Genomic DNA, 13593 nt, shown 5'->3' on the forward strand with positions numbered 1-13593 from the left:
AAGAGTCAGGCGTCAAACAATCAATCCTGTGAGGTTGGCCAGGCTCAAAAGGAATTCTTTGAAAGGATAGCTGCACAACCAACATTAGAAAGAGCAACATATTTGGGAGTTTCCATTTTATTTTACTTTTAAATCCCATTTGTTAAGAATGATGAAAACATGGGATGGGGTTTGCATGGCTGACTTTGCCCTCCCTTGGTTGATATTAGTACAAATCATACTCAGAGGTGTACCACAGGGCGGGGGAGGCTGGGGGGCTGTCACCCTGAGCAGATTTTTTGGTGTGGTGCATTCCTCACAATGACCAGCCAGCCCCCAGGACTGCCAGGGTGTCATCAGCTGTTGCGTCCTTCTCACACCAGGACGCACTAAAAGGTTGGTGCATTTTCACAGGGTTCCCCCCCCCCCCCCGGTTGCCAATTACTGCCAATTACTGCAGAATGTGGGGATGGGGATTACTGGATTTAAAATAGGAAAACTGAGAAACTGATCATTGCAGACAGCAATGAGCCATTGCAGACAGCTTCCAGTTACAGTCAACAAGACTGAACAAGTTACAGGTACGTAGCCGTGTTGGTCTGCAGTAGTCGAAACAATATAAAAAAATTCCTTCCATCAGCACCTTAGAGACCAACTAAGTTTGTTATTGGTATCTGAAGAAGTGTGCATGCACACGAAAATTCATACCAGTAACAAACTTAGTTGGTCTCCAAGGTGCTACTGGAAGGAATTTTTTAATTTTGCTTTGACTACGGCAGACCAACACGGCTACCTACCTGTAACCAGATTGTGAGGATTTGTCTACCCTTACTAAGACTCCAAAAAGTGGGTTTTCCTTCTTTTCTTAAAAAGAAAAACCAACGCAACTCTTCTCAATCTTTCAGACTTTTCAAAAACCAGTATTTTGGAAGGGGTGGCTCAACAGGAACCTAGTTTGGCATGGATTTGGGATTTTCCAGGGGATGGTGGCTCATCCCCCCACCCAATTTGTCACAGACTAAGGGTTCCCTTTTGCCAGCCAACAATGCAGGGGCTAGAGAGAGAAAAGGTGACTAAGAGCTGCCTTGCACACCTCCATTTCCCTCCTGACCCCACACAGGGCACGGAATGGAACGTCCAAGAAGGCAGTACAGTGGTGGCGGGGGGGTGGGGGGTGGGGGTGGGCGGCCTGCCCTCCAGCTTGAACTAATGGAGCCACACTGCATCTGATTGTGCCTCTCGCGCCACTGCCCTCCCCCATCCCGCCTCCATTGTCAGCCCTTTTTTATTATTAGACACAAATAGGAAAAGGGTTTTATTTTGCTAACAAAGCTCACAGGCTCGGCTGAGCTGGCTGGAGCCAAGCACCATCCCTGACCCTATGCCAAACAGCCAGAGGAAATGGGAGATTTTCCCCAGGTTATCTGCGTCACAGAGCCTCCCGGCAGAGAGTCCATGGGCAGAGGAAGCGGACCTGTGGGGGCCTTGCAAAGTCATGGGTTGCGACATGACAAAGGGGCACAAAATTTGGCGTGGAGTGGAGAGGAAAAGGGAGAGGTTTCCCTCCCTCTCTCCTAAATACAGTACTGGAATCCTTCAAGGTCTTCCAATAATGCGAAAGTGTAGGATATCCAGGACATGTGCAAGCTAGTCCTTTTTCACACAGTGGCGGCAGACAGATAAGCTCTTGACATTTATTCGCTCCCCCAAGGTGTCTTTATGGCCACCAACTTGGGCGGCTCTAAAAATAGGATTAGACAAATCCATGGAGGATAAGGCAATCAAGGGTAACATTCACTCAGCCATGTCAGCATCTGGTACACAGTGTCTGATGCAGGAGCTAAGATGTAGCTGTTGTGCTTATGTCCTCCTTGGGACTTCCCACAGGGACCTGGCTGGCCACTAGATGGGCCTCTGGTCTGATCCAGCAGGGCTCTTCTTATGCTTCTGTGTGCTGAGACTGATCCTTGGTCTGTTCCAGTAATCTAACTGCCTGGTACCAGCATGAAGCCCATGCTCTAGTCAACCTGCATCTAGCTGTTTGGTAACTAAGTCACTAAAAAGGTGCCTGTGATAATGGGGTTAATGGCACATCCAGGATAGCTCTATGTGAGCCTGCATGGGCTTGTTGAGATGCCTGCATGCACTACTCTGCACCCCAATGGGAGGAGCTGGCTGGCGCATGCTGTGCAATGATGGGCACTTTGAGCAGCCAGTGTTGAGCAGCCATCTTGATTCAGTGCCACTGACATTGCAGTCCCTTCCTGCTTGTATGCTTGCTTCCACACCCCTCTCCCAGAATACCTGAGCAGCCTGTGCAATTGTAAACCAATAATGACTCTTGCTTGCCTGGTATATGAGTGTGTATGTGTTTATATTTTACGGTACCTTGATAGGAGGTTCCTTCACCCACTCCTTTGGGTGAGCTAGGTTGGGGCTGTTGTGAATGGTGGGGTATAAATACAATCAAGCAATCTGTCAGTCAATAGTCCAGTGACCCTATGGACTGATATACCAAGGAGAAAGCATCGTGCTCTAGCTCATCAATGGGGAACCAGTGGTCCGACAGATATTCTTGGATTCCCAACTCCCATCATCCCCGGCCAGCATAGCCAATAAGCAGGGATAGTGGGAGTTGTGGTCAAAGTGCTTTCCTTTATTGCTCCTCTGGTTAAGAACAAATGGAGAGCCCTGATGGATCAGAACAAAAGCCTGTCTGGTTCAGCATCTTCTCCTCTCAGTTGGCTAACCTGATGCCGCAGTGAGAATCCCACAAGCAAGACCTGAGCCATGATGACTATGCTTCCAGTTGTAGGCAGAAATGCTTCTGAATATCAATTGTTGGAGACCACAGGCATCTGGCTAGTTGCTGTGAGAACAGGAAGCTGGACTAGATCGGGCATTGACCTGATCCTGCAGGTTAGCCTTACGTTCTTATGTTCATCATGACTAGTAGCCCCTCAGTGGATTCTTCTCACCAAGTTGGTGGCTATTGTCACATTGTGTGGGAACAAATTCCACAGCCTGACTACATGCCCCATGAAGACATGCCTCCTTTCATATGTCTCAAATTTCCCAATATCCAGCTTCTCTGGATGACACCATTCAGTTTCCATGTTATGAGTTCCTCCAGTCCTGCTTCCCATTCCCCTTGAACTCCACTTTTGACAAGGATAATTTCTAAACTTGGAACTGGAATATGAAGTTGGCCACAGCTTTTGACTCCCCCAGTCCATTTGCTTCTTCTTCCTACTCCAGACTTTTCCAACCTCCAGATATTTTGGACTACAGTGGTGCCCCGCAAGACGAACGCCTCGCAAGACGGAAAACCCGCTAGACGAAAGGGTTTTCCATTTTGGAGGCGCTTCGCAAAACGAATTTCCCTATGGGCTTGCTTCGCAAGACGAAAATGTCTTGCGAGTTCCTGCGGGGTTTTTTCCCTCCCCCCCTTTTCCTAAGCCCTAAGCCGCTTATCAGCTGATCCTCTAAAAGCCGCTAAACCGCTAATAGCGCTAATCCGCTAAGCTGTCAATGGGCTTGCTTCGCAAGACGAAAAAACCGCTATACGAAGAGCCTCACGGAACGGATTAATTTCTTCTTGCGAGGCACCACTGTACAACCAATGGGAATGTAGTCTAAAACATCTGGAGGTCACAAAGTTGGAAGGGGCTGCCCTGGATGCTCATGTGTCTGTTGAAGAAACACTGCCCCCATCAAAATGAGTAGTGTTGACATGACCACACATTATATTGCGATTCTGCTTGTACTGTGTTTTCCCCAGTACACATAGGTGCTCCTGCTCATTGGCAAAGCTTCACGTGACAGAACCATGTGCACAATCCCATTAATTTTGCTTTTTTCCAGCCTTTGCTGGTGCCCTCGAGATGTTTTGGTCTATGGCTCCCACCACTCCCAGCTACCTGGAGAGTAAAGCAGGGCCAGGAGGGTCAATGTCTCCCTGATGAGAGCAAAATTTGTGTAATATGCCTTTTTGAAAAAGTTATCGTTACACCCACACTTAAAGGTTTCTGATGTACACTTAAAGCACCTGAAATGTAACTGCCCCCCCCCTGCAAAATGCAGTGTGTTTCCTAGTCCCCTGCTGCCCTGCCCTGATTAACTCATGACCAAGGATCTTGTTTGCTGAGGGTCCTTGGCTAGTGTACAAATTTGACTGGTCTTCTTCACTTTCTGGAATCCACATACCTTACCCTTCTCTCAACTGCTAAGATAGAGAAAGACAACACCCCAGGATTAATACCCTCCCTTCATCTTCTGTAGATTATCACTATTCTTAAAGAACTGGAATTTGGGAGATTTATTCCAGGTGTGGAGAAGAAGACAGAAGGTCACAGACTCCTCTGGAGCTGGAGCCTGTCACAGCACATGAAGCCATGTACCCAGTTATTCCAGGTGGGTCAAGCTGCTGACTGCCAAGTCCCAGTCGACAAGGAGGGAAAGATTGAAAGGGCAAAGCAATGGAAGAACCTCTCACTCTTCCCCTTCCCACCTATCACCACAATTCTTATACATTAGGCCCAAAAGCCCTTCAGGTCTCTTTGCCTGACCTCCAGGTCTCTCCCCAGGCCACCCCACTCTCTGGCCTTGCTTCACCCCCTCCTTTCATGCTTGAAAATGGCTACCTACCCTGATGTACATTATACAAGGTCTGCAGGATGTGGCTCAGCCCAGGTACTCACCGTGACGAAGGCAAGGCGGTGATCCGCTGTATTTACATTCAGAATGGTGTGCTTGTTGGAGTTCACCACAAAAACCACCTTCCGGCCTCCTTTTGCTGCTGACACATTGACGCTGAACTGGGTCCAGGGCATCTGGCAGAGAAATGGAAAAGGGGATCATCAGTCAAGTGTTTCAGGACAGGTGAAGAGATTCCTGCCCAAGCGGTAGTTTTTAGCGTTGCAGGCACTGCCCTGTGGAACCAGCAAAGGCTCGGCAGGATCCCTCCCTTCTGCCAGAGGTTTCTTGAAAACTTCTTTTATTAGACAAGCTTGTACAAGATGATTTTTTTCTTCTTTTTATCCATCAATATTTGCTGATGTTTCAATGATGTTTTCAAGGATCATTGATTGATTTTATCCTTTTATATCTGCATCCCTGTATAGTTATGAAAGTATGAGGTATAAATTTGTAAAATAAAATGTTAAGATGTGGGGTAGGTTTGGAGTGGCGAGAACCTCCAAGAGATATTGGACTGGGGAAAAGAGGCAGAGTGTGATGTCAGGGAGAGCCAGTGTGGTGTAATGGCTAGAATGTTGGACTAGGACCTTTGGGAGACCAGGGTTCAAATCCCCACTTGGCTAGGAAGCTCACTGGGTAACTGTGGGTCACTCAGTTTCTCATCTTAGCCTATCTCACAGTAAGGATGAACATACAAAAGGAGGAATGCAAATGAAATCAATAAAGAGCTTTGAGAGGCATTGCTTCTTTATTTCTGGTCATTACTGTCCTAACTCCAGAAGAGACCCCCTCTCTCTCCCAGCACATAGGGTTGCCAGGTCAGGAGCATCCTAGACTCTGCAATTTCAGGGCCCAGACCTGAGACATGGGGGCAGCCCCAGTTGATATGGTGGGGTGGGGCCCTAGAGGTGGAGGTTAATTGGGAGTGAAGGAGGGGAGACACTCCAACCCTACAAGATTGTCTATGCTATAACTTGTAGCCAGATCCTGCCAGTTGTCTTCATCTTCATCTTCATCTTCATCTCCTTCTCCTTCTCCTCAACATCATTCTTACACACCTGGAAATTCAGCCTTCCCCAAACCTGGACAGGTCCAGGCAAACCTGGAGACTTCAGGTCAGACCTGGAGGCCAGCGACCTCAGTGGCACATGCAGCCTTGGACTGATCTGCCCAACCCACCGCTACCAAAGCAGTTCTCTTCGAAATTTGTAGGAGGCTTGTGGGTGGCGGGAGCACAGGAAAAATCAAAACAAAAAACATGACCAGAGAGAGACCCAAGTGCTTTCTCTCTTTCTCAACACATTCAGCTCCATAGCAGTGGCATGAGCTAATGAATAAACACGGCTCTGTGGGGGCGGCCACAGGACCCCTCGAGTCTCCGCCGTCCTGCCTTGGCAGAAGCCCGCATCTATTTTTAGCCCCCTGCCCTTTTTCAGAAGCCATTGTTTTCTCTCCCCCCCAGAATGGCGGCAGGCTTTCTCCTGCCTGCTCGAGCACTGGGATCTGCTTATAGAAACCGGCTTCCAGTAATTCTTTTCGGGCTGGAGCCTGACCGCCCGCCCCGGCCTCCCCTCCCCTGACGCTCGGTCGGGGCCGGGAGCCAGTTGTCTGGATGCCACAGTTGTGACATCAGGGGCCGGCTGCTACGCAACCACCCTCCCACCAACCCCTTTGTAAACACAGGAGGGGGATTTTTGCTCTCATCCTATTTACTGGCAGAATAGGGTGAATATCATTTCCTCCGCATCTAGGCCTCAGCCACTTCCAGGCCTGTCCGTCATGTCGCCAGAGGCCGGTGGCCTGTTTAATTGCCAAGGGAAGAGAATGTGGGGAAATATGATATTGCGTTTATTTATTGTTGCATTTATGTCCCACATTTTTCTCTTAGGAGCGCAAAATGAGCGGCACATGTGGTTCTTCTCCCCCTCCTCATTTAATGCCCACAATCAACCCTGTAGGGCTGGTTTAGGCTGAGAAAGATTAACTTTGTGACTTAGTGGCAGATTTGAACCTTGGTCTCTAGTCTGACACTCTTAGCTACTACGCCACACTGGATGAAAATGGGTGCACATGGTTTGCCTCAAGCCCCCCTTCAGAAGTGACCTTCCATGCCTTCCTCCAGAATAGTAACACAAGCGGGGCCAGACACACCTCACGGGGAAAGGGTTCCACAAACAGGGAGCAGCCACCAAGAAGGCCCTGTCACAGGTCAGTGCCAACATGGGTGCTGCCTCTTCAGCACTGTAAATGAATGAAGTGGAAATTTCCAGGAAATCCAAAGCAGCCCATGCAGTTCTCCCTCGTGCATGGGCAGCAGTCACAGAGAAATTTTAACATGGGAGACTTTTCTGCCTCTTAAATGGCTGCAAGTTAAAAGAAAAGTGCTGCCATCCATGAAACAGCAAGCAAACCAGCACATGTGATGCTGCTGAACTTGGTATGCACCTCATGCAACCTAGAGAAAGCATTTGCAGGAAAAGCACAGAGGACCTCAGGTTCTCACCAACCTGTTTCACTGCAGTCAATATAGGGGGTAAGTATCACACCCAGGCTTAAAACACAAAGCTTGAAGAGGAAACCAACAATCCTGTGTGCCCTTGCCTGTATCAAAGCAGATTTGTGTTTGTTTCTGTGTGATATGCAGTGAGGGAGCTCAGAGGCCCAGCTCTTCACTTTCCACAAGTGGTACTGAAATCTCTGATGCCAACTACAAATATTGTAGCCGTCTTGTATAAAGTTTAGTTGCCACCCTAGCACTATAATAGCCCCTCAACCTCTTGTTTAGAGGCTTGTTTACAGCACATCCCACAAGAGAGACGGTGTGCTGTAGTGGTTAGGGTGCTTGACTAAGACCCAGGAGACCAGGATTCAAATCCTCTCTTGATCACAAAGCTCGCTGAGTGTCCTTCAGTCAGTCACTCATGTTCAGGCTATCCTACCTCACAAAGTTGTTGTGAGGATAAAACGGGGGGGGGGGCAGAATTATGTGTGCCACCTTGTGCTCCTTAGAGGAAAGGTAGAATATGAATAAATGAATGAATGAATGAATGGATATTAAACTGAAACAAAAAGTCCTCATAAAAATGTGAGCACTTTAGTGTGCCTTTCTCCCGATATGCATGTTGTTATATATAACTCTTCCTGACATACCATTTTTGCAAGCAATTTCCTCTATTAACATCTATTTCCCTAGCAGTAATTGATGTCCAACCATCTTTTAAAGTCATCCAAATTGGAGGCCACCTCTATTTCTTGTGGGAGTGAATCCCCAAATTTCACTATGCACAGTGAGAATTTTTCTTCTTTGTTTTCTGTGCTGAATCTTCCAACATTCAGCTTCATTCAAGTTCTAGTATTCTGAGCGGGGGGGGGGGGGGAGATGTTTCTCTATTCACTTTCTCCACATCATGCACAATATTTTGAGGGAGGAGGGAAAGCCCCCTCCTGAGAGGATTTTAACTACCATGAGGCCTCAGGCCTCATTCACACCATACATTTAAGGTGCTATGACAGCACTTTAAACAACCATGGTTCCCACTTCCCAAGAATTCTCAGAGCAGTAATTTAAGGGGTTTGAGATGTTTGTGGAGGACACCCTCTATCCTCATCACACGGTGACATTTCCAGAGTAAATTAACAATTGATGCCTTTTCACAAGGAGCTTTGGGAACTGCAGTCCTGTGAGAGGAATAGGGAGTCCTACTAACAACTCTCAGCACCTTGATGAACTACAGCTCCCAGAGTTCTTTGGGGGAAGCCAGCACAGTTTAAAGCAGGGGTCAGCAAAGTTTTTGGGACTTGGGCCAGTTCACGGTCCCATGGTGGGCTGGAGTGCACGCGTGCATGCACAAACGCTATTTCTGGCACTCCTTCCGGCGCGGAGGAGACGTGCGCAGCTTACCATTCGCTGCAGGAAAGCTGACTGAGTGGGCAGCGGGGGTCCATGGGCCTCTTAAACAACCCACATGGGCCTCTTGTGTTGCCGACCTCTGGTTTTAAGTGGAATCCCAGTGCTTTAAATGTATGGTGTGAGGCAGGAGCTGATCTCTCCTCCTGGCCTGAGCAATTGTCACCAGCTCTGCTCCTAAATTTGTTGGTTTTTTTGGGGGGGGGGGTAAGAGAGCTGCTATTTATCAAGGGCAAGACAGCCAGCACCACCACTGACATAGGCTGCAACTCTAAGAACTGTAACCTAAATAAATTGTGCTCAAGCTTGCATTTCACTCTCTTTTTCTTTATTTGCCATGCCTCCCCCCCTTTTTTCCAGTTTCATTAGAACCAGATTTTTTGTCAGCTGCTGCAGGATGGGGTATAAATACTGTAAACAAGTAAGTCAGTAAATGTTCAGGGCGGCACTTGTCCATCTCTGCGGCCCCCCCCCATGCCCACTGTGTTCTGCCACCACACAGGTTGCTTTTCAGTTGAAGGTTTTGAAGTCAAGGGGAATCCTGCCTGTTTCTGGATCTGTTCATTCCATATTTAAAAGGGGAACTGCCAGGGTTGGCCTGGGAAATCCGTGACCGCATCTGTTGTGTTTTCCGAAGCAGCTGTGGCCTGTTGGTGTGAAGGGCTCACACACACTCACAATACTTCCCTTTCCTCCTCAGAAGCTGCCTGTCTGGCAATTGCTAAAGGCCTGAGCAGCTGCAAAGAGAAATTTACAAGATTCCGGCTCTCTGAAAAATCTGTAAATTTCATTTTAACCACCAGCGCAGACCATTAACTGGAGATGGAGTAGGGGATCAGAAGGAAACCAGGAGGCAGAGGGTGATCTTGGGCAAGTCACTTTTTTTCAACCTAACCTACCTAAACCAGGTCATTGTGAGGATCAACAAGCAAGTGGAATAACCACACATGCCACCTTGGAAGTAGGGTGTGATATATATGTAAACAGTGAATAAATATATCCAGTGTAAAGTTTAAGAACCTTGAAATTCCCCACCCACAATGAGCTCTTTTTTAGCAAACAGAGCAGGTCAACCCAAACTTCCCTACCAGAGTGAGATGCATTTATTTCTATAAATGATATAAATGCTTTCTAAATGTGCATCCATGCATATATACAACATAGGCACATTTTATGTAAAACCACATACTCTTTTGTCCTCTTTTTTTGTTTTTGGAAGGGACTGGTGCTTAAGTGGCTGTTCTGGGGGAGCCTGTATATAATGGTGACTAATTAGAGCTGTAACTTGATTCCAGAAAACAGTGTAATCCTACATGAAGTAAATCCCACTGAGCTTATTCCTACGTAAACTGGGATAGGGTTTCAGCCAAGTTGTATGAATTTTTAGTCAATTAATTACACCAGCAATAAATCTGGAGGCTGGATGGACAAACAGACAGAATACAATTGCTTTTATACATTAAAATGTTTAAATTGATTTGTATACAAAATTGTTGTTAATTGTTTTTAACATTTATGCTTCTTAAATTGCTTCAAGATATTTTGTAGGAAGAATGTAAATAGGATGAAACAAAGAAAAATAAATAATTCTGATGCTGTGACCGATTTCAAGCATGGCTTGCCACAGAAAAGTAGCACGCAAACAAACAATTTCGATTGTGGTAATCCGTAACTCACAGGGTTGTGGTGACAGTAACACTGAAGATGGGAAAGATAACACCTTCCTCACCTGACCTCACTGCTATTATCAGTTTTCAAGAAGTTGAGAGAAGATTACCGTAATAAAACTAACAGTGGTTGGGGAAACCCAGCCAGATGGACAGAGTATAAATAAAATTATAATTATAATTAATTCATTTGAAGCTTACTGAGGCAGCTTACATAAAAATTGCCACTGTAGTTCATGCACCGGTTACTTCAAGACTGGATTTCTGCACTGTGCTCTATGTGGCTTCCCTCACACTCGATCTGGAAGCTGCAGTCAGTGCAGAATGTTGCAGCACAGTTGCTGACGGGAGTGAGGCCTTGTCAGCAAATAACAGCTGTGCTCAAAGGTCTGCACTGATAGCCAATTTGCTACCAGGTCAAGTTCAAAGTGCTACTATTAGTACATAAAGCCCTTAACAACTTGGAACCAGCTTATCTGAGAGATCGCCTTACCCCACATGTGCCCACTTGACCACTTTAATAAGCAGAATTGGCACTACTACAGGTGCCACATAATCCCACATCTCTAGAAGCAGGAACTCTCCCAAGAAAGAAGGGGGCATTTGTCTGCTGTATGTGCTGCTCACCTGTGAGATGTTGTACTTCAGGTTAAGAATATGGACTTCCATGTTGGTGTCTCTGGGCCCACGGCCCACACAACCGCTCGTAACCCTGCTAGTTGTGTAGAGCATTTTGACCCGTTGGTCATTCCTGACTGGTTGAAGGGTGCAGCCTGGGTCATCCACTGGGCCTAGGCAGGGAAGAAAAAAGAACCAGGGTCAATGTAATAAAGGGATCAGAAAGAAAACTGATTCAGCTAGCATTTTAATGAGAAATCACCTATTTCACTTTACAGTGGTACCTCGGGTTACATACGCTTCAGGTTACATACGCTTCAGGTTACACACTCCGCTAACCCAGAAATAGTGCTGCAGGTTAAGAACTTTGCTTCAAGATAAGAACAGAAATCGGGCTCCGGTGGCGCAGCGGCAGCAGGAGGCCCCGTTAGCTAAAGTGGTGCTTCAGGTTAAGAACAGTTTCGGGTTAAGAACAGACCTCCGGAACGAATTAAGTACTTAACCCGAGGTACCACTGTACTTGAAGCATTACATGAATGTAAATTGCTCCCTCTCAAAATTCACTTCTGCAAATTTTGCAGTTCTCCAACACTATACAACATATGTATATTAGGGGAAAGAGGATATAATGCATATATGTGTGAAGATGACATAAAGAAATTGGCTTATAAAAAGGGAAATAGCTTGCTAAGATGTGTTTATCAAGAGAAATTAACACAAGAATGCTGACATATTTATGAGGATTTATTTTATTGGTGTAGAAATGCAGAGACCTGAATCTAAACCAGAGAAAATAAGAAACTGAAACCTCATTAGTGTAATCTTAGGATAATCCAGTCCATGCTCATTGTGTTCCAGTTTGCCATGGTCTAGGGCACTTCCAGTCCATGTTTTACAGACAGCTGGAGAACACAATAGACTAGACCTGGGGGGAAGTTTGAAGAATTTCTAATGGGCTTCGTATGTGTTTTACACTTTGCTCTCAGTGAAGTGGTTTAGTCACCATCCTTCAAATGAAGACTACATTTTACAGTCAGTCGCTTGTATTTCCATCAGTGGAAGGGATGTTGATAATCATGCTCACCCTAGGCATTTAAGGTCCGAATATAGCACTGGAATAGCAAAGGGAAGCAATAAATTGAACATTTCTTCTGAGCATGTGCAAAGTAAGGAGTTGTGACAACTAAGTGCATTTACAAAATGAGTTTGTTGTGTGACTGTCAACAATCCCCCTTCCACCATAGCTGTCAACCTTCCTTTTTTTTTTGGCAGGAAATTCCCTTAATCCAGCGCCATTTCCCGCTGCTTCCTGCTGCTATCCCTGATTGTTAGATATCCCATAGACCATCCCCGGGACAAGTGAGGCTGCTGATCCCTTATTTTCGAGGCTGCTGATCCCTTATTTTCAAATCTGAAAGTTGACAGCTATGCCTTCCACAACCAGAATGCTATTCTGGAAGAAGGATTCTGTCCCCGTGGTAGTACATCTACCTTGTTTGCAGAAAGCCCCAGGTTCAGCCCTAAGCATCTGTATCTAGGTAGGGTTGGGAGAGACCCCAGCCTGCAACCATGGAGAGCCGCTGCCAGTTAGTGTTCTCCAAATGGCCAATAGTGAGTGGCAATGGGTGGTAGGGTCCGGCAACATTTGCAGAGAAGCACATTAGCTACCCCTTTTGTAAATACTGAGCTCACCTGAAGACCAATGCTTTATAATGCTCTTAAACAATTGTTGGTGGATTTGCTGCTTGATGAAGAAGTATTTATTTCCCAAATGCTCTACTTATATATTGGGTAATAAAGTAAATATTACAAAGTCACCATAAGTTCATGCTGTTCTGTCAGCTAAACATTGCAGCATGCCCCTAAGACTTTTCATTCCTGGGGGAAACAAGGAATGTGGGGAAATAGCAACATCTGCCTTTCTATCTGTTGCTGTTGTTGTTTAGTCGTTTAGTCGTGTCCGACGCTTCGTGACTCCATGGACCAGAGCACGCCAGGCGCTCCTGTCTTCCACTGCCTCCCGCAGTTTGGTCAAATTCATGCTGGTATTCTATCTGTTATTTCTATCCAAACAATAGCAGAGAGAAATTCACCTCAGGATCTCTCTGCTCTCGTCTCATAAAACACTGATTTGTAGTGGGCTGTATCTTTCTGCTTAAGTTTCTTTTTTTAAAATAAAAAATAGAAACTTCCCCTCAATTGTCACATGAGCTGAATGAAACCTAGCATGGGAGACTTCCTGTCCCAACTCACCCCTGCCTGAAATCACATGATGCCCCAGACAAACCATTGAAACAAGTGAGGAAGTTAACTTTCTCAAGGGAGGGCCCCATTCCACTAATTCTCAGACTGGGAAGGACTGGGGGAGGACTGTGGTGGGCTGAGAGGAGGAAATTGGAATGCTCCTATTTGAGTTAATTGAGTTATTCCTCAGAAAACAGTTCTCTGGGAGTTTATCAAGATAATGGCAACAGAAGGTCATGGCTTCTGTTCAGTAGCCAAATGTGCTGCTGGAAAAAGAACCTTTACATTTCAGTTCTTAACTAGCAACTTAAATAGCTGGATGACATAGCTCAGTCGGTAGAGCGTCAGACTCTTAATCTCAGGCTCCTGGGTTCCAGTCTCACATTGGACAAAAGATTCCTGAATTGTAGGGGGTTGGACTAGATGACTCTTATGGCCCCTTCCATCTCTACCATTCTATGATTCTATGCAGGGTTGCCA

General features: G+C 46.2%; 1 protein-coding gene across 2 annotated transcripts in view; it reads right to left on the bottom strand.

The window, feature by feature from the left end:
- ENG (endoglin) overlaps window positions 1-13593 on the bottom strand; it is a 52637-nt gene that overhangs the window by 24856 nt on the left and 14188 nt on the right. For both annotated transcript variants that reach the window (XM_083721762.1, XM_083721763.1), the window contains exons 2-3: window positions 10879-11042; window positions 4680-4811 (exon numbers count right to left, since the gene is read on the bottom strand). In XM_083721762.1, coding sequence (XP_083577888.1) covers window positions 4680-4811; window positions 10879-11042 — 296 coding nt within the window. The remainder of the gene's footprint in view (window positions 1-4679; window positions 4812-10878; window positions 11043-13593) is intronic.

Source organism: Podarcis gaigeae, assembly GCF_964106915.1.
Source record: "Podarcis gaigeae genome assembly, chromosome: Z".
In the NCBI taxonomy this organism is placed as follows: domain Eukaryota; kingdom Metazoa; phylum Chordata; class Lepidosauria; order Squamata; family Lacertidae; genus Podarcis; species Podarcis gaigeae.